The 21,776-nt window shown below is 36.9% G+C and overlaps 1 protein-coding gene across 3 annotated transcripts in view; it reads left to right on the top strand.

Moving 5' to 3' along the window:
• GFM2 (GTP dependent ribosome recycling factor mitochondrial 2) overlaps positions 1-21,776 on the top strand; it is a 73,856-nt gene that overhangs the window by 26,675 nt on the left and 25,405 nt on the right. For all 3 annotated transcript variants that reach the window (XM_045495494.1, XM_045495488.1, XM_045495501.1), the window contains 11 exons: positions 353-478; positions 1,385-1,473; positions 6,425-6,513; positions 7,866-7,926; positions 8,176-8,355; positions 12,334-12,414; positions 14,222-14,370; positions 15,721-15,861; positions 16,171-16,270; positions 17,634-17,823; positions 21,606-21,682. In XM_045495494.1, coding sequence (XP_045351450.1) covers positions 353-478; positions 1,385-1,473; positions 6,425-6,513; positions 7,866-7,926; positions 8,176-8,355; positions 12,334-12,414; positions 14,222-14,370; positions 15,721-15,861; positions 16,171-16,270; positions 17,634-17,823; positions 21,606-21,682 — 1,283 coding nt within the window. The remainder of the gene's footprint in view (positions 1-352; positions 479-1,384; positions 1,474-6,424; positions 6,514-7,865; positions 7,927-8,175; positions 8,356-12,333; positions 12,415-14,221; positions 14,371-15,720; positions 15,862-16,170; positions 16,271-17,633; positions 17,824-21,605; positions 21,683-21,776) is intronic.

Below are 21,776 nucleotides of genomic sequence, written 5' to 3'. Positions count from 1 at the left end.
TGGGTGGCGCAGTCGGTTAAGCGTCTGACTTCAGCCAGGTCACGATCTCGCGGTCCGGGAGTTCGAGCCCCACGTCAGGCTCTGGGCTGATGGCTCAGAGCCTGGAGCCTGTTTCCGATTCTGTGTCTCCCTCTCTCTCTGCCCCTCCCCCATTCATGCTCTGTCTCTCTCTGTCCCAAAAAATAAACGTTGAAAAAAAAAACTAAAAAAAAAAAAAAGATTAAGGCCTCTAGATATTAAGCCAAATATTTTATAAACAGTCTTAAAGCAAATTAAACTGTGATGTAGATATCTTATCTCAATGAAATATACTTGGTATGAAGCCTAACGGTGTCATATTTTTCCTTGTCAGATGTTGATGATGGAGATACAGTGACAGATTTCATGGCTCAAGAGCGAGAAAGAGGCATTACTATTCAGTCTGCTGCTGTTACGTTTGATTGGAAGGGATATAGAGTCAATTTAATTGATACGCCAGGTATGGTGCTATTTGAGCAATGCAGAGGTGCTGCATCATTTGAGGTTTTTATTCATGTTTGTATTTCCTTTTAAATTGTGGTCAAAAATATATCATAAAATTTACCATCCTAACCATTTTTAAGTGTACAGCTCAGTAGGTAAGTATATTTACATTGTTGTGAAACTGATGTCCAGGAGTACTTAGTCTTGCACAACTGAAACTATATATCCATTATATAACTACTATTTGTCATCTGCTCCCGTTGCTGGTAATTACTCTTCTACTTTGTAATCGAGGAGATTACTTTAGATACCTCATATGAGCAGAATCATACAGTTTTTGTCCTTTTGTGGGTGACTGACTTTGCTTAGCATGAAATCTTCCAAGGTTTATCTGTTTTATAATATGTGAGAGGATTTCCTTTATGTTTAAGGCTGCATAATATTCCATTGTACATATATAACATAATTTGTATGTAAATATACATCATTCATCCATTGATGGAAGGTTGTTTCCACCTCTTGGCCATTGTGAATCATTTTACTATGAGTGTGGTGTGCAGATATGTCTTTCAGACTCTCCCTTCAGTTCTTTTGGATATATACCCCAAAGTGGGATTACTGGATCATGTTTTTTTGTTCAGTTTTTAAAAGATTTTAAGTGTTGGGGCTCCTGGGTGGTTCAGTAGGTTGAGTGTCCAGGTTTAGCTCAGGTCATGATCTCACGGTCCATGAGTTCGAGCCCCGTGTCGGGCTCTGTGCTAACAGCTCAGAGCCTGGAGCCTGCTCAGATTCTGTGTCTCCCTCTCTCTCAGCCCCTCCTCTGCTCATGCTCTGTCTCTCTCTCTCTCTGTCTCAAAAATAAATAAACATAGAAAAATGAATAAAAGATTTTAAGTGTTATGTTTCTCATCTTTTTTTTTAGGTCATGTAGACTTTACCTTGGAGGTTGAGCGCTGCCTTAGAGTGTTGGATGGTGCAGTAGCTGTGTTTGATGCCTCTGCTGGTGTAGAGGTAAAAAATATTCTCAAAGTAAAGTGAAGATAGCAACAACATGATTTTTTCTTAAAGTAGAATGTATCAGATTTAGTTACGATAGCCCTGTATTTGTTAAGTTCATATTAATCAAATTATGGTGAAATTGGAATTTAATACTGCAATCACATATACAGGTCTATATGTGATCTCGGATATTTCATAATAAAAGGGAAATAGTTGCTTTTCTGTAGAAAATATGAAAGTTAGTGCTGAAAACTGTGAAGGGCTTGAGATTCTTAGCTGTTTTTTTAAGCTAACTAGTTAACCTGCCACAGTTTTATGGCATGCTGGCATAAGACATAAGACTTTTGAGTCAGAGATAAAGGACTGTTAGTCACAGGAATAGCAATAGCCAGAGTGTCCATAATTTCTTGTCTTAGTTACCCAAGCCCCAATTCCCACAGGGTGACCTAAAGAGAGTCAAGAGAGTCAAGAGTTGCACATGTCATGGAACCCTGTGCTTAGAAAATGCACATGTTTTATAATGGGCAGTAAGCATGCCTGCTGTTTGCTCTGGAGAGAGATGTTATCTTCCAGGCTTATAAACAAACCTACCTTTTGACTCAGAGGAAGACACTTCTCTTTCTAAGCCATTTACTATATTTGAAGACATCTTTGAAGACATAGTCCAGAACAAAGGCAGTTAGTGCCTTTCCTAACAAACTATGTAGAAAGGTGAAATACCCATGAAGAATTGTGTCCTAACAGTTACTGAGTTTTTTGAATAAATCTTAAAAGTGGATTTATAATAAATTATACTGGGGTCAGTTATGTACTCTTTAGCATATCGCTATATGTCTTAAAATTTCAAGATTGGCTTTTTATTAAATATAGAATCCTCTTCACTTCTTCTAATCTTAAAATTACTAAAAGTGATACACTAAATGATCGATATTAACATTTCCCAAATGATACAAATCGACACCATGGGCTTCCTCATAGGATGCACTAAGAAGGGCAAAACATTATGTTGTATTCTTGGCAGAATGTTTGGCCCAAATCTAATCATGAGAAGGCAATCAAATGAAATTTCTTAGAAGTTTTTTTTAATGTTTGTTTATTTTTGAAAGAGAGAGAGTGCAAGCCGGAGAGGGGCAGAGAGAGAGGGAGACACAGAATCCGATGTAGGCTCCAGGCTTTGAGCTGTCAACACAGAGCCCCATGCGGGACTTGAACTCCTGAACCATGAGATCACGACCTGAACTGAAGTTGGATGCTTAACTGACTGAGCCGCGCAGGCACCCCTGTAGTTGAAAGGATTCTAAACAAACAAGAAAACTAAATGTAAAATGATCTTTGGAAGGATCCTGGATTCAAAAACAAAAAGTTACAAAGAGCATCAGTAGGAAAACCAGAATAATTTTAATATAGATGATATGTTATTAGAAAAAAGTATTGTAGGGGCACCCGGGTGGCTCAGTTGGTTAGGCGTCCGACTTCAGCTCAGGTCATGATCTCACGGTCTGTGAGTTCGAGCCCCACGTTGGGCTCTGTGCTGACAGCTCAGAGCCTGGAGCCTGTTTCTGATTCTGTGTCTCCCTCTGCGCCCCCCCCCCCCCCCCCCCCCCGCTCACACTCTGTCTCTCTCTGTCTCAAAAATAAATAAACATGAAAAGGAAAAAAAAGAAAAAAGTATTGTAGCAGTTTAAATTCTTTGAATATGATCTTTGTAAATGGTTATGTAGGAGAATCTCCTTATTTTTAGAAAATACAGGCTGAAGTATTTAGGATTAAAGTGTCATGATATCTGCATCTTGCTCTAGTGGTTCACCTCCCACGCACACATACACGTATGTTGTTAGTTTGGGTACTTTGAGCATTAGATGCCAAGTTGGGATTAGATGCATAAGAGATTTATTGGTGGATATCCCTGTGAAGAGTAAAGGAGAAAAGAAAGAAGTGGAAGAGAGCTTTCAGACCAGAGGGCAGATCAAGGAGCTCTTGGTGACAGGATGATTGGGTAGGAAGAGTTTCAGACTATAGCACATTTCCAAAAGGGGTTTGGCTAGGCTGATGGAAGTCCTCAAGGCAAAGTCGCCTGTTGGAGAAGTCCCACATGTTTTGTAGGAATAACCTACATTAGTACTTCTGCTCTGCTTGGCCATTAGCTGGTCCTTGAGAGACCGTGGTAGTTAGTAGTCAAGATGACTAGCACTTGGAGCTATCATTTAATTATGCTTTGTGTAGTAGATCCAGGTGGCACACTCCCATACCCAGTGCACACATTCTAATGTGTTCATATGCACATTTGGGGAAAAAAAGGCAAGTGTGGCAAGGTGTTCATACTTGGTGAATCTAGGTGAAGGGTACATGGTATTTATTGTACTGTTTTTTTACCTTTTTTATGGGTTTGAGATTTTTCAGAATGAAAAATTGTTGGGGGGAAATAATACAGTTATGGAAAGCCCGACCTGAGGACTGCTGACAGGCAGTGATGTTTTTTTGATCTAAATACAGCCTGACCTTGAGGTCTGAGGTTGATTATACATTATTCCCATTTCTTTCTGATCCCCTCACGTCCTAATGGTTGCATTCTTTCTGTCATTATGACTTGTATATGTACATTTGACAGATGGCATTATTTACAAAATTGAAATATATTGGAATTGGAAATTTCTGAATTTGTGACACAGAAGCCTTTTATGTGCTAAAACAATAAATGGACTTTTAGCTAGCAGGTGGGATAATGGAAGTCTTTCTATATGTTTTAATATGCTTTTTTCTTGGAAAATTTATAATATACCCCCAGCCCCCACCTCACCATATGCAGCAATTAGTCACCTTGGGGGTAGGTAACAATATCTTAGGATACAAAGCATACTAGAAGAAGAAAAGTTGATTCATCGGACTTTATCAAAATTACATCTTCTCATTAAAACTAAAAAAATTAAAAAATAAAAAGGGAAGCTGTAGGCTATGAAAAAATTTCTCATTTTAGATATAGTATATGAATGTTAAATTTCCAGAATGCGATAACACTATTGATTACGTAGGAAAATATCATTGTTTTAGGAAGTATGTGCTGAAATTTTCATAGTACATGGTACATGGGTGTGATCAAGGACTTGTATCCAGAATATATGAATAACTACAAATCAGTAATGAAAAGTTACAACTCAGTAAATAAATGGACAAAAGACTTGAGTGGATTTTCACCAGACACATGAATGGCCCAGTGAGCACATGAAAAGATGCTCAGTCTCATTGATTATCGAGAAATGCAAATTAAAATTACAAAGAAAAAACTATTTGACACCCACAAGAATGGCTAAAATTGAAAGAAATGATGGCAAATACTGGCTGAAGTTGTGGAACAAGTGGAACTCTTATACACTGTTGGTGGAACTGTAAAATATTATACTTTGGAAGACTATTTGGCAGTTTCTTATAAAATGAAGTCTGCACATATCCTCTCACCCAGCACTTCTACTCCTGTATCTTTATCCAAGGGAATGAGAACATTTGTCTCCTAAAGACTTTTTCAAAATATTTACAGCAGCTAAATTCATAATAGCCCAAAACTAGAAGTGATCTCGGTGCTCATCCACAGGTGGACAAACAAGCTGGCACATTTATACGAAGGGGTTTAGCCAAAAACAAACAAAACAACAACAACAACAAAAATAACAGCCATCATACCTAACAACATGAATGAATGTCAAAAACTTTATGTTTAGTGAAAGAAGCCATGTTATTTATATGAGATTCAAAAATAGAATGAATCTGTGGTGACAAATGTGAGGACAGGTTGTTTATGGGGGATGGGACATAAGAAAAATTTCTTAGGTTCTATATCTTGGTTGGGATAGTAGCTATACACATCTATACATTTACAAGAACGCACTATACGCTTAAGATGAGTGTTTTTTATTCTATCTAAATTTTACCTAAACAAATTATATAAAGTGGTTTCTGTATCAGGTAATGTCAGCACATTAGGCTTTGTATGCTCTGTTCTAGGGCTTTGAGACTCCACTAGGCAGAGATATTGTAACAGACTCAAACTATTTATATTTAAAATGTGTAAAAATTAGAATTAAAAGAAGTCAAATAGAAAAGCATATGAGAGGGGCGCCTGGGTGGCTCATTTGGTTAAACATCTGACTCTTGATTTCGGTTCAGGTCATAATCTCGTGGTTTGTGGGATCAAGCTCCGTATGGGGGCTCCGTGCTGACAGCCTGGAACCTGCTTGGGAGTCTCTTTCTCCCTCTCTCTCTCTCTCTCTGCCCCCTCTCATGCGTGCATACGTGCTTTCTGTCTCTCTCAAAATAAATAATTAAAAAAAAAATACGTGAGAATCACTACTAAGAAATACAGTTATTGGCTTTTTTCTTCCTTACTCTTCAGTTTAACTCAACATTTAAACATTCACAATAAAAATGCATATACTTTTACAAAGTTTTATTTAAATTTTAATTAACACAGTGCAATATTGGTTTCAGGAGTAAAAATGCATATTGTTATCACAATATCATTTTTTATAGTACAGTCCTATTCTTTTTACATTACGACAACAAAAGAATTAAGGCAAAAGTCCCTATTTTGCTGGTCAGCAAACTGATGAGTTCAGTATTATGTGACCTGTTCTGGGTAAGGTGAAGCCAGACAAAAATGACATCTTCTGGTTCTTGATTAAGTCCTCTTTCCATGACTCTTAATACCTCCCACGTGTTTGTTCTCCTTGTATGGCAACCTAGACCACCCAAAGGAGTATTCTCAGTTTGAAGCACGTTCTGTATCACACTTCATCATGTTCTTTGTTCTATTACCCACTAGCAGAATAGTAACTAGAGCAGTGGCACTAATTCTGTGTTGGAACAGGGCCCAGTTCCATGTTATAATAGATTCTTAGATCTATTTGTTCCATGTGTAGTGGAGTTATTTTTGTCCCGTATGTGGTTTTTTTTCCCTTTCTCTTTGCTCCAGGCCCAGACTCTCACAGTATGGAGGCAAGCTGATAAACACAAGATACCTCGAATCTGTTTTTTAAACAAAATGGACAAAACTGGAGCAAGGTATTTCAAGGGTTTTTTTCCCCCCCATTTGTTAAAAGTAGAAATACAGGGGTGCCTGGTTGGCTCAGTTGGTTAAGCATCCAACTTCGACTCAGGTCATGATCTAACGGTTTGGGAGTTCAAGCCCCACGTTGGGCTCTGTGCTGACAGCTCAGAGCCTGGAGCCTGCTTGGGATTCTGGGTCTGTCTCTCTGCCCCTCCCCTGCTTACATTCTGTCTCTCTCCTCTCTCTCCCCCTCTCTCTCAAGAATAAATAAACATTAAAAAAAAAGTAGGAATACAATTTTGAGTTTTTAATGGACTATAACTTAAATTTATAAATAGCTGTTCGCTCTAGAGTATAAATATTCCCTGGAATCTCAATTCAGTCCCATTAAAAAAGGAGTTTCAAAACAGGTAGAAATGTGATAAGGAGAGATCCTTGTCAGTGTGTAAGTGGCAAATACAAAACACCAACTGTCCCTCTCCTCAAACCACACAGTATGCTTTGTGTTTATGTAATTTTCTATCCTAATTCTGAACTGATAACATGATACCAAGAACGCCTAAGGTAAAGTTACAGCAAAATTGGGCTGGTTTTTGGAAGAAAGGGGATAGCTGTGTGTGATAGCAAATGTAGTTGTTAGAAGAATCCTTGAGTTATAATGACAGATCATGCATTTGAATGTCTAACTGAACTTTATTTTTGGTGACTTTGATCAGTTTATTTAATCTTAGTTTCAAACTATAATAAGTGAAGCTTATAATAATAATACTCTAGATATCTCTGTGGCAGGATTATGGTAGATACTCAAGCACTGTTCTTTGAAGTTGACATTGAAAGTTTACTCAAGATATTGTCATGTGGAAAACTGTTCACTGGTGAACATTAGGGACAATGAAAATGGTTGTGATTTTAGAGACCATTCTTAAATCTGTTTTAAGAATCTTAACATTTAAGGGGCGCTTGAATGGCTCAGTCGGTTGAGCATCCAATTCTTGATTTCCGCTCAAGTCATGATCTCACAGTTCATGAGACGCAGCCTGCATTGAACTCCTTCTGACAGCAAGGAGCTTGCTTGCGATCTCTTTCTCTCTCCCAAAATAAATAAATAAACATTAAAAAAAAATCTTAACATTTTTTAAGTTTATTTATTTATTTTTGAGAGAGAGAGGGAGCAAATGAGCAGGGGAGGGTCAGAGAGAAAATCCCAAGCAGGCTCTGTACTGTCAGCACAGAGCCCAGTGTGGGGCCCTAACTAATGAACCACAAGATCATGACCTGAGCGAGAGTCGGACGTTTAACTGACCGAGCCACCCAGGCGGCCCAAGAATCTTAACATTTTTAATTATAGTTATTTTGCTTCCTGCAGTTTTAAATATGCGGTTGAAAGCATCAGAGAGAAGTTGAAGGCAAAGCCATTACTTTTGCAGGTTGGTTGATTAATATTTGATTTATTAATAGCAGCAGCTGCAAATTTCCTCATCATTTTATTGTGACATATATGTCTGAAACTATCTCAGATGTTTTTTGGAAGAAGTTGGCATGTAAATAAAAGATATAGATTATGGTAATAATGTTAATAGCCATTTGGGGGAAAGTGGAGAAAGGTAACATTTTCTCATCAATGCAGTTCTAATTGAGTTATCATTTAATAAAGTTAATCTCGCTTTGATTTGCAGTTACCACTTGGTGAAGGCAAAGCTTTCAAAGGAGTTGTGGATGTAGTAAATAAAGAAAAACTTCTTTGGAATCCTAATTCAGATGATGGAAAAGACTTTGTGAGGAATCCCCTTTTGGAAATGAGTGATCCTGAGTTGCTTAAGGAGACAACTGAAGCAAGGAATGCCTTAATTGAGCAGGTAAAGTAAATACTTTGAGTTTACATTTGCATATTTAGAAAATTTAAAAATATTTTATATATTATGAAATTTATGAAGTAAATATATACTTTATGTATATTTAAAGTGTAATATATAAAGTGTAATGAAGAATATGATGAACACCAATGTTTCCACCACCCAGCTTAAGAAATAGAATATTAGCAATACCCTTGAATCTTTGTGTGACACTTCTGCTTAAATCTCTCTCCTTTCCACTTATCATTTACTCCCCCCACCACTATTTTGGTTGTAGCCTTTTCTTTCATTTGCTTTGTTTTATAGTTTGCTACAAATGTATATATTCATGAAGGACTTAGTTTTCCATGGTTTTGAACTTTCCATAAATGGAGTGATATTGTTTGTATTTTATAACAGTACATTGCAGATTCATCTTTGTTGTTATGTGTGGTTATGCTTCATTTTCAATCTTGTGTCATGTTCCAATATGATTATACCACATTTGTCCGTTCTTCTGTGGGTGGACTTTGAGGTTATGTTGTCTGTTTTGCTGTTACAAACAGTGTTGCTGTGAACATCTTTGTATGTATCTCCTTGTACACACTTGTGACAATTTGTTTAGGGTTAAACCTAGGAATATCAGAGAGTGTGTCCGTCTTTTATTTTATCAAATGTCACATTAACTTAGAAAATTTTAAAGCCATTAATTTTATAGTTAATAGGTAACTCTGGACCTCATCCACCCTCAAAATTTTAATAGAAAGTAGTAAGATTGTTAATATTTATGATATTTTATATGGTATTGTTGGCATATATACTAATAAACGTGGTTTATTTCTGCTATAAGTTTAAGTGCAGTGGCACTAATTCTATCTCTTTGGATTCTGTCTCTCTCAAAATAAATAAACTTATATAAAAAAATACATACATACATTTCACTACCATAAGATTCAGAGAGTGAATGGCACGTCCATAAACTCTCTGAATCTTATGGTAGTGAAAAACATTTGAATCTGAACTGTTTGATTTTTTTTATTTCTGAATTAAATTGGTCAGAGTAGATCCTGTCATCATTAATTGTTTTCATTAATCTTTTGTATGAAGTTGTTCTTGAAGTAATTATTTCCCTTTATAACATACAGTAATCATCAACTTTATCATTAACAGAATAATGGTCATTGTTCTTTTTATTACTGGGTAACTGTTACTGAGGACTTACTGTGAACTAGCTTAAGTGCTTTACATGTGATACATTTAATCCTCATAGCAGCCTATATTATCCTTGTTTTACTGATGGGGAAACAAACTTAGAATCCTTAACGAATTTGTCATACAGCTAATAAGGAGCAGTGCTGGAACCTGAACCCAGGTCTGATTCCATTTAGAGCTGGAGCTCTTACCCACTTTGCTTTACTGCTTCTCTAATTTGGGGAGCCATAAACAGAATAAAAGTAGAATTGACATGTATGTATGTATGTATTTATTTTTTTATATAAGTTTATTTATTTTGAGAGAGGATCCAAAGCAGGCTCCGTGCTGTCAGCACAGCCTGACATGGATTTTGACCTGAGCAGAAATCAAGAGTTGGCCTCTTAACCAACTGAGCTACCCAGGTGCCTGAAATTGACATTTATTAGTCAGTAATTGGGTGCATAATTAGTTCTCCTTTGAGATTTTTCTTTGTTTTATCTTAGGCATGTCTAATGCATGTCTTAGGACAGGGTAGTATATAACAAAAATTAGATTTGAGACTCTCTGTGGATATTAAAGTGCTGATTACAAGGAATACATGTGTATTTATAGAATTGGAGAATAAGAACACATCACACCTGTTAGGATAGCTACAATCAAAAAACCCCACAAAACCCCTCAACCAGAAGATAAGTGTTGGCAAAATATGGAGAAACTGTAACCTTTGTGCGCTGCTGGTAGGAATGAAGATGATGCAGCCACTGTGGGAAATAGTGTGGTGTTTCCTCAGAAGATTGAAAATAGAATTACCAAATGGTCTAGCATTTCTGCTTCTGGATGTATATCCAAAAGAATTGAAAGCAGGGTCTCAAAGAGATATTTGCATTTCCTTGTTCATAGCACCATTATTCCTAATGGGCACAACGTGGGAGCAACCAAGCGTTCATCAACAAGATGAGTAGATAAAATATGGTATAAACATACAATAGAATATTATTCAGCCTTAAAAAGGAATAACATTCTGACACATGCTACGATACAGATGAACCTCGAGGACATTATGCTAATTGAAATAAGCCAGTCCAGGAAAAAAGGCAAATACTATAATGATTCCACTTATATGAGGTATTTAGAGTCGTCAGATTTGTAGAGACAGAAAGTAGAATCATAGCTGCCAGGGGATAGGGGATAGGAGAATGAGGAAGAGTTGTTTCGTGGTATAGAATTTGGGTTTTGTGAGATTGAGAATGTTCTGGAGATTAGTTTTACAACAATGTGAATATACTTAACACTACTACTCAACTGTTCAGTGAGAAATGGTTAAGGTGGTAAATTTTATGTTCTGTTTATGTTAAATTTTACCACGATTAAATTTTTTTTTTAGAGAATAAGATTAGTGTGGACTAGAAGCAACTTCCTGTGTTCTAAAGGTGAATAGTGATAATAAGTTACACTTACTATATTCTTACTATACATTCTAGAAGCATGATTTCACTTGGTTATTCAATCCTTGCCCTCTGAAGTAGGTACTAGTATTATCTTCATGATTAACCAAGGTGAAGAGAGGTGATGTGGGGGCGCTTGGGTGGGTCCGTTAGTTAAGCATCCAACTCTTGGTTTCGGCTCAGGTCATGATCTTGGGGTTCGTGAGATTGAGCCCTGCATCGGGCTTTGCACTGACAGCATGGGACCTGCTTTGGATTCTCTCTCTTCCCTCACTCTGCCCCTCCCTGCTCATCCTTTCTATCTCTCTCTTTCAAAAATAAATAAATAAACTTTAAAAAAAGAGAGAGAGGTGATGTAACTTAAGTTTTTGAATAAGTCAGCAAGTAGTGGAGCCATTTCAAGGCAGTTTAATTCCAGAAGCTGTGCTTATCCATCATATATGCCCCCCCCCTCCCACCCCGGAGAATGGTTAGGTATGTTTCTATAATACTTAGCTGTTAAAAGTGTGTTTTTGTCTCCAAGTTTGAATGTTTTGCTCTTTTGTACTATTACAAACTTTTGAAACTTTTATTAAATTTATTGTCAGCTGAATTCTCCTATTTCATATACGCAGATAGCTAAGAAAAGAACATGAATTAGATAATTGCATTTTTATTGCTGAAATGATGCCTATGACCCTCAATTTATATCTGTTCCTGCAGTGGTGGATTAGAATAACAGGAGTTATTTTAGTTGGACTGTCTTAGGACATCTGGTGAATATTCATAATGTTAAAGGAACACTAGATGAAACTTTTTTTTTTATGTTTTACTTATTTTGGGGAGAGAGAACGTGTGCACATTAGCAGGGGAGGGGTGGACAGAGGATAGGAAGCGGGCTCCTTGCTGGCAGCAGAGAGCCTGATGTGGGGCTCAAACTCACCAACTATAAGATCATGACTTGAGCCGAAGTCAGATGCTTAATCGACTGAGCCACCCAGGCAGGAAACTTTCCCCAGAGGCAACTTTTCAATGAACTAAGACTTCTAAATCTATCTAAAAACAGCAATCCATTAGATATGTTATCACTGACTGCGAATTGTGGTATTTTATTTCTTTTGAGCACTCTGAGTGGATAGCAGTTTATTGAGATACTTCATCTGGCTATTGCTTCTCATGTATGTAGGGAACTTATTCTTCCGTTTTCAGTCTCCTTTCCTATGAAAGAAATACTGTTTATCTCTTGAGATGTTGAGGAGAGTTCTGTGGTCTGGATAAGGTAGATCATGTAGCTGTCTTGAAATATTTGGATAATGTACATTTATTTGGACTTAATAGTTGTGACAATAAAAGCAAGTTATAGAACTAAAACCGTTCTTTGTAGGTTGCAGATTTGGATGATGAATTTGCTGACTTGGTTTTAGGAGAATTTAGTGAAAATTTTGATTTGCTACCAGCTGAAAAGGTAAATTTTATTATTCATTTACTTTGATGAAGTTTTACTAATTGGATGTGGTTTGATTTCTCTGTCTCAGGTGTTTAGTTGTTTTCAACTTTGCATAGCATTAGAAAATGCTGACTTAATTAGGAGAACATTAAGATAAAGTCACTATTAATACAAGTGCTTAAATAATGGTAGTGATTTACTGTTTTCAGATATGCTTTACAAAATCAGAAATTGAGTCTTTTTTACTCCTATTGAGTCAGTACAAGTTACTCATTCCTTCTTTGCAGTGCTTTCCTTGTGATCATTTCTTTAGTAGAGAAATTACAGGTGGAAATTTTATGTTGAAAATTTACTGGTTTTATAGACTACTGCAATGATTTTTCTTATTTTTTCTGACAGCGTTTTAATTCTTACTAGAAGCTCGTTACAGGTCTTTATTTATTTATGTATTTCGCTTCCTTTTGAAATACATTAAACCAGAGAATAGGCATATAAAATAGTAGTAATAATTGAATTAGGACAGATTTCTTCAAGGCATTTCTGTTATTTTCTGCTACGGACCTTCCCCTATGAATTTGGCAAACAGTCTTTATTTTTCTTTATGAAACGAGTTACCAGGTAAAGTTGTTTTTTGTTTGCTTGTTTGTTTGTTTTTAAGTATAAACTCTGCCCAACACAGAGCCTGAACTCACGCACCCAGGGTCAAGAGTTGCATGCTCCACCAACTCAGCCAGCCAGGCGCCTCCCAAGTATTTTAGGGGGATTATATATATGTATATAATGGGGTCCAGATTGAGCCCAGAAAATGTACTTAGTTATTTTTCACAAAAAGAATTAAAGAAAAACATGAGTCTCAAGATTAAGTTTGAGACCTTTGAAGTTAGGAATGGAAAAAAGTACTTTTCTTTTGAACGAAATGCCATAATTATTGAAATATGTTATCGTTTAGTATTTGAGCGCTTAGATGTGATGTTTGTTGTGCCCTGTAGTCACATACCATGGTTTCTCTTTTCAAAGAGCTTATGATCTGAGGAGGAATTGATATACCATTCTCCTACCAGTAGGTTGCAAACACACCCATGCTTTTCTTCGTTTTTGAGGTCTTTCAAATTTGATTTCTACCCTGATTTTTCATTTTTCTTTGGATTTGATTTTTTTTTAAAGTTTATTTATTTTGAGAGAGAGAGAGAGAGCACAAGGGGGAAGGAAGAGAGAGAAAGAGAGAGAGAGAATGAATGAATCCCAAGCTCTGCACAAATGCACAGCCCATTGCGGGGCTCGAACTCATGAACTGTGAGATCATGACCTGAGCCGAAATCAGAAATCAGACGATTAACTGACTGAGCCACCCAGGCGCTTCTGAGTTTGATTTAATGTTGGTCTAATTCCTTTGAGGAAGTTGTAATTCATATATATGTTCTTAATTTCTGTACAGGTCCTCTTTTAGACAATCAAGGTTAAATCAGAAGTATGTTTAATTCATTTATTTGAGAAATATTTTTAAATACCTACTTCTTTTAGGTACTTCTGTAGTTTCTGGGGATTTAGCAATGTTTTATGGGACTTATTATAATGCTCATGTAGATTTTATATTCTGGGGGATAAGGTCACAGACAATAAACCATTAAATATATATCCAGTATACCAAATAGTGATTAACATTATAGAGAAAAATACAGAAGAATAAGGCCATGAAGAATGATGGAAGTGTGCTGAGTGGTTCTGTTTTACATGGTTGGTTGGCGAGGGTGTCTAATTCTGAGATACTTTAGTTGGAGCCAGTATACTGCACACAGAATACAGTACTTCTGTCTCTGCTTTATAGCTCCAGACTGCAATTCGCAGAGTAACACTGGCTCAGACAGCAGTGCCTGTGCTTTGTGGAAGTGCCCTGAAAAACAAAGGTGTCCAGCCCTTGTTGGATGCTGTTACTGTGTACTTGCCTTCACCTGAAGAGCGCAACTATGAATTTCTGTAAGTATGCAGTACAGATTAAAATCTTACAGCCTCGCAAAAGCGGGAAAATAGGTCTTGTTTCACAAAGAGCATTTGAATCACCATTTTTGAATAACATTGGTGAAGAATATCGTTATAAATGATATACAGCTATATAAATTTTTACTTGAAAGGGACATTTGTTCGCATGTCTTATAACCTGCTATATTTACAAATGGAGCTAGAGTGTGTGGCTGTCATCTTAGTTAAAAAAAACAAACAGTATAGTGGAGTTGTTTGATAAATATTCTGTAGATAAATTTATACTAGATTTCAAGATTTTTAAAAAGCTCAAAATATTTTGTGGCTTAAGGGTATTGTTTTACTTCTGTTGTCACTAACAGCTTTGTACTTAGTAATAAATCCTCTAAAATCCGAGTGACTATTCAGGCAGGAATGGACTTTGTTTGATCCTTTAACTAGGACATTAATCACTTTTCATCTCTCTCAATTGGAGAAGCATTAATGGTAAAGTGATTATGGGCATGGACTGTGTACTCCTTGGATTTAAATCTCAGCTCTCCCAAGTTGTTTAACCTTCTACCTGTAAAATACAGAGACTAGGACCTATCCTACTGGATTGTTACAGGAATCAAACGAGTTAATACTTATAAAGCAAATGGAACAGTGCCTACCTAGTATATGGTAAACTCTATATGAGTATTTGTTAAAGTTAAAAATTGGAGGGAATTAGGGATGAGATGGAGAAGTTCTATAATAGGAGTGTCTCACCTACTTTGAGTCCTGGGCTCCTTTGAAACTAATGAGAACATGGAGCTTTTCCTCAGAAAAATCTGCCTGTGAACAAAATTTGGCAATTTCAGAGGGATTCAGGCTCTCTGAAACGTATCAGTGCGCACCAGTTTAAGGACATCTATCTCTAAGAATTGTAGATTTCTATGATCATGCAACTGGAGAGAAGGTGGGAGGACAGAGTGTAAGTAGTAGTTAGAAAGCACCTATACGTTTACCCTGTACAAGTTTTTGTGAGAAGGTATATTCTCACAAAATAGGAAGGTATACCTATCCTAGGTATATTTTTTGAGGAGTGAACTCTAGGCCGTGAAATTATTTGCGAGTAGAGGTAATATCTGGGAGAGAATCCATTATTTTTAATTTTGAGCAATTAATGATCTCCATTAAATAATTTAGTTTTGTGGAGGAAGAGAGGTAGTTAGTACTGACATAATTTAATCAGCCAGAGTAGCTAAACTAGAAGATATGAGGGAGGACATTAGGGTTAAGTTTGCACAGTGATTCTGATTTGATCTGCATAGATATATAGGAAGTGTATTTTAAAGGCCTTTCTGGAATGTCTCAATTTTGTAGGCCATGGTATAAGGGTGACTTATGTGCACTGGCATTTAAAGTTCTTCATGACAAGCAGCGAGGACCGCTGGTGTTTATGCGCATTTACTCAGGCATGATAAAACCCCAATTGGCCATCTATAATATTAATGGAAACTGCACGTAAGTAGAAGCTTATAGGTTCTGTTCTTTTTTTTAATGTTTATTTATTTGTTTTGAGAGAGAGTGAGAGCAAGTGGGAGTGGGGCAGTGAGATGGAGAGAGAATCCTAAGCAGGCTCCGCACTGTCAGTGCAGAGCCTGATGCAGGGCTCAAACTCATGAACCGTGCAATCGGGACTGGAGCCGAAACCAAGAGTTGGATGCTTAACCAACTGAGCCACTCAAGCACTCCAGAAGCTTAGTTTATTTTCTAAAACTGCAGTCATTTCTTTAAAAATTCTTTTACTGAAATAAATCATGGTTTTTACAGGGAGAGAATAAGTCGTCTTCTTTTGCCATTTGCTGACCAACATATAGAAATCCCTTCACTGACTGCTGGTAACATTGCTTTGACTGTTGGCCTTAAACACGTAAGCGACCAGATGGTTTCTCTAGGAACTATTAGCTTAAATATTTAATTAAAACCAGGCATTTTGCGGTAGCAAAAACCCACAAATGATCCAAATAGCCATCAATAGTGGGGTAATGAATATTGTAGCATATTCATCAACATGGTTGAATCTCAGAAAGAAAGAAAATTATGGAAGACTGTAAACTGTGGATTATATTCATGTAAAATTCAAATCCAAGTGAAAATACGCTATAGATACATACCTGTGTTTTAAGTTTAATAAATATTTTGTTATTCTCATTGGGTGTTTTTCTTGATCATTGCTGACAATTTAACCTTATAACTGATCCAGGTAATAACTGAAGATATATTGTCAATGAAGGCTTTATGAGGGCAAGGACTTGGGTTCTTTTGTTCTCTGTCCTTAGTCCCTAGATCAGTGCATCACATATAGTAGGCAGTCCATGACTTGTCAGATGAATGGATGAAAATAAGTTGATGCTGTGTATGTTTTTGGTAAGGTAAAACTAAGGACATTTCATGTATATATGGATTAAATTGAATACATTTTCTCATTAAACTTTGGTATATTTGGCATTTAGGATACCCATGGTTACTTTGAACATTTTTTAACCTCTTTATGGTTAATTGCAGGATTCAAGATCCTTTAGTATAAAATGTCCACAGTCCAGATATAGGACTTGTAGCCTTGAAATGTCCTCTGTCCACCCGAAGGCAGGAGCTCCATGTACATATTTGAAGGAGTTACACAGAGACATTTGAACTATTGCTTCATTAGGAATATCTTTACAGAGAAGGAAATTGGCATGGAATGTTGTAATATTAAAGTTTAAAAGTGAAATTATAGTTTTAAAAAATAATGAGTCTGTAAGGATGCTATCAATTCTGCATGGTCTAGAGAATTCTGGTTAATTGCTTATTTTAGTTAATGGAAGATTTTCTGTAAAACAGTTATAGACATTTTTATTGGTGGTAAAACTCTTAAAATGGACTTCTACTAAAATTGACCTATTTTGATATGATTGAAAATTTAGGAAGGTACATTTGTTTTACCAAATGAATTTTGAATGTGTAGTGAGTATGTGTGAGAGAGAGAGAGAGAGAGAATGTGTGTGTGTGTGTGTGTGTGTGTGTGTGTGTGTGTGTGTGGTTAGAATTTACTACAGCAGTATCTTGGATAGAATTCTTACGCAAGTTAAATTAGCTTTACCTATGCAAAGTTGCAGTGAGCTTTGTGAATTTGTTCCTGTTTTAAGTTCTGATGAAAGTGTCACATTGGAAGTTTTCATATTTCGTGATTCTCGGTGTAAGCTGAGTGCTCACTGAGCCTGTCTTGTTCCAAGCGCGATGTTTGCTTACAGACCGCCACAGGAGACACCATTGCCTCATCCAAGTCCAGTGCGTTAGCTGCGGCTCGTCGAGCCGAAACAGAAGGAGGAAAAAAACATAGACGGAACAATGAAGCCGAAAGACTTCTTCTGGCTGGGGTGGAAATTCCAGAACCTGTTTTCTTCTGTACCATAGAACCCCCTTCGGTGGCTAAGCAGCCAGGTACAAATAGTTTTGGTGTATCAATTAACTAGTAATTAGATACAGTTAGTAATTTAGATACAGATAGTTATGTTATGCCCTCAAAAGATTTCTCACATGATTGAGTTCAGTTTTATCAGAAGTCATGGGTATTACTTGGGATTAGTCTTGTTTTCTATTTAAGATGTTTGGATTTTTACAAGCTCCTTTTATTTATTCTTTTCCCACATGTTGGCCATTTTCGACTATCATCATCTTCCTTGCTCTGGTTCTTGTGGTGCTGTCATTGGCATCCGAAGTAACTGGTGTCAGGATTCCCCTTCCAGTTATAATAGATTAGACAGTTAACAGTTCAGAAGGATTCATTTTCTCATCACCATTTACAAAATGCTCCTTTTCCTTGTTTTTTGGCTCAACCTTTAGAACTCAGTGAAGATATTTATATACTATGGTTAATGTTGTTTGACCTTTTTGAGTGTTGAGTACTCGTGCTTTAGCCTGTTTAAGTTCTCAGTGGCTTCTCATTACTTATACATAGCACAAACCCAGACTCCTTTCTGTGGTATATAAATCTCATGATTTCAGCTGTATCATTTCCAATTGGATTTGGTTGCATATTATAGAAAACCCCCAAGTAACAGTTGCTTTAATGACAAAAGTTTATTTCTCTCTCTTGTAAAATGTGCCTTGGGTTGGGAGCCAGGGGTTAGAGGGTGGCTCTACACCATCATCAGGCCCCCGGACTCTCGTTTTTCTGCCCCGCCTCTCTGAGTCTGTAGCTCCTATCCTTAGTTATCACAGGATGGCTGCTAGCACCTCTGGCATCACGGCCAAGTTCCTGACAGAGACATGGAGTAAGGAGGAAGAAGATGTGTCCTTTTCCCCTTAAAGACTTCTTCTGTGTCACTGGCTATTACTTAGACATCTGGCCACTCAGTTGCAAGGAGTTTGGTAAATGCAGTCTTTTAGGCAGGCGGCAGCAGAATAGAGAGGAAGACCACTAGCAATCGCTGACACCAGCCTTCTTGCCTGGCCTTGTTGTTTGAACCTTCCTCCTTCATTCTGAACCCTCTTCTTTCACCAAAAAAAAAAAGTAAGACAGACTAACGACTCACACCTTACACTTCTGTAATAAACTAGCTCCAGTTTTCTGAAGATACCATGCTCTTTTTGCATTACTATTTCTTTTCATTTGTTCTGTCTTGCATTATAATGGCATAATGCAGTTTGTCTACCTGGAAGATGTTCACTCTGTAATTAGAAAATCTCATCTCAGGCATCACTTCTTTTTGAGGCCCTCACTGAATTCCTGTATTAAGTTGTTGAAGGACAAACCTAGTTCTAGAGGTGGCACTAGAAGCTATTTTTTCCCCTTAAACAAGTTGGGCTCACAGATGATGGAAAAACAAAAGCACCCATTTACTGCCTCCCATGTCTTGAGTACCAAGGGGAAAAGAAACAGGAAGATCCCTAGACAAGTAGGGGTTCCAGTTCTTACCGTTCGAGCTGGAGTTCACATGAAAGAAGTGTGAATACTGGTTTAAGACAGCCCCCAAATACTGAAGGAAACTGGGTCTGTTCTTGTCCAGTTGGTAAAGGTACAGCAATGAAATTAAAACAGGTATAGCAGCAAGTTTTCTTGTCACCTTAAAATGCCCTGAGACCAACTAAGGGTATAGTCTTGACCCTAAGGAAGGAGGATCAGGTGATGTGAATCTGGCTACCCAGGTTGATGTGTATCAAAGTTGACCAAACTAGTTATATCAGGGGTAGCCAGGCACTTAAGAGCAGGGGCTGCCCAAACAAAATAATCTGACTTTTAAAAAATATATTTGAGGGGCGCTTGAATGACCCAGTCAGTAAAATGCCGATTTTGGCTCATGTCATGATCTCGCAGTTAGTGAGTTCAAGCCCTGCGTTGGGCTCTCTGCTGACAGCTCAGAGCTTGGAGCCTGTTTTGGATTCTGTGTCTTCCTCTCTCTCTCTGCTCCTCCCCCGCTTGTGCTCGCTCGCTCTCTCTCTCTCTCTCTCAGAAATACAATAAACATTTAAAAAATAAAAAATAAAAATATTTGAAAGTAATTTCATATTTCAAACATTGTGAGTACATAAATTCAAATTGTGACATTGCAGTTAAGTTGCACCAGCTTATTTTAAATCTAGCGCTTCAGCTTTTAACTACTTGAGGAAGAAAAGTCTGGGGTCCAAAGTAAGTCTAGTTAATGGGCATTAGCTTAGAGGTCCAAAGTCCCACAGGGGATGGGACTTTATAGAGTCTCCCTTAGACTTCTTTCAAGCAAATCTACCTTTTCTTTATTCTGGCTCTCCATTGTATTTACCCCATGTTCCTATTATATTGACACTCTGTCTTACAATGCCCTCTTCATCCCAATAAACCCCTGAAGGGTAGATTCGTCATAAATATTTTTGAATGAATTTGCATTTTACAATAAAGTTACTGTGTTTTCATTTCAAAAGCTACAGTGTCATAAGCATTATTACTTTCTTTGAATAGGTGCTTAAAAATAAGATACTGTGTAAAATAATGCCTCTTAACCTTAATGGGCATAATATATTTCTTGAAATTCTTGTTAAGTGCAGCCTCTGATTCAGTACTGGAACCTGATATTTTGTCTTTCTAACAGGCTCCATATCATGCCAGTGTTGCTGGTTCTTGGACCTGACTTTGGGATGTCAAGAGTCCAGAAGAATACTGTTCAATAGAAATATAACATCAACTGTAATCTAAAATTTTCTTAGAGCTACAAAAAAAATAATAAACTGGCAAAATTAATTTTAATAATATATTTAACCCAGTATATCAAAAATAGTATTTCAACATCTAATCAATATAAAAAATTAATGAACTATTTTACTTTCTTTTTTTCATAGTCTTTGAAACCTGGTATGTATTTTATACTTAGAGTATATGTCTGTTTAGACTCCTAATATACTAATTAGATGGCTAGTGGCTACTACTTGGACAGTGTATATCTAGAAGCGTATGTCCCTGGAATATAAACCAGGGTCCCTGGAATATAAGACCACTTTAAATGTGTGGTAAGGTTGGTTCATGAATCCGTTGCTCAGCTCTTTTCTTTAGCCGCACTTCATGTCTGAGAAACTTCGAACATCTTTTGTAGAGGGCGAGAATACAGTTAACAGCTAATTGATTGTATTAAAGTATCACTTGACTTTAGAGGCTATATTTATTTCAAATAATATATTCTTGTTTCCTCATTGGGTGTGATAATTCATCATAGAGTGATCACATTAGCATCTCTTTATTCATGGTGTAATTTAGTTTCCTTTGCCAGTTTCTCATTGCTTCTCTTTCTGAAGGCATTTTGCTTTCTTGTCTTTTCCTAGATCTTTGTGAAACACAATCAGATGATGTTAGTGGCTTCCCAGTGCAAATTCAAATTCTGCAGCCTGGCCTATAAGCCCTTACATGATGTGATTACCTGCTAATAGCCAGCTACCATCTTGTTATTTTTCTAATAGCAAACCATTCCTTGCACAGGCATTTTCTCTGGTATTCTGTTTCTTCAGGATTTTGCATATATGGCCATTCTTTATTTGTGTCTTGATCTAACTTACCTTGGGGAGGCCCTTCCAGATCATTCAATCTTAAATAACTTCCCATCACTATCTTATCACCTCGTTTTATTCACTACAAAGCATTGATGCTGTTTGAAACGTACTTTTTGAAAATTTGCTTGCTCATTTTTTCCCCCACTAGAACATATGTTACATTATCTAAAAGATGAAATGTAAAGATAACATTTACTGTTTACCCCTAGATTTGGATTATGCATTGAAATGCCTTCAACGTGAAGATCCCAGTTTGAAAGTGAAGCTAGATGCTGATTCTGGACAGGTTCACATTTTATTACAACTTTACTTCCAGAAATCTTTCAATAGTAGTATTTGTGTGTGTATGTGTTTCTGTATTTAAATGCATATATCTAAAA

This window comes from Leopardus geoffroyi, chromosome A1 (assembly GCF_018350155.1).
Source record: "Leopardus geoffroyi isolate Oge1 chromosome A1, O.geoffroyi_Oge1_pat1.0, whole genome shotgun sequence".
NCBI lineage: Eukaryota > Metazoa > Chordata > Mammalia > Carnivora > Felidae > Leopardus > Leopardus geoffroyi.
The sequence above is the reverse complement of the archived record's forward strand: the minus strand, read 5'-3'. Positions and strand labels throughout refer to the sequence as shown.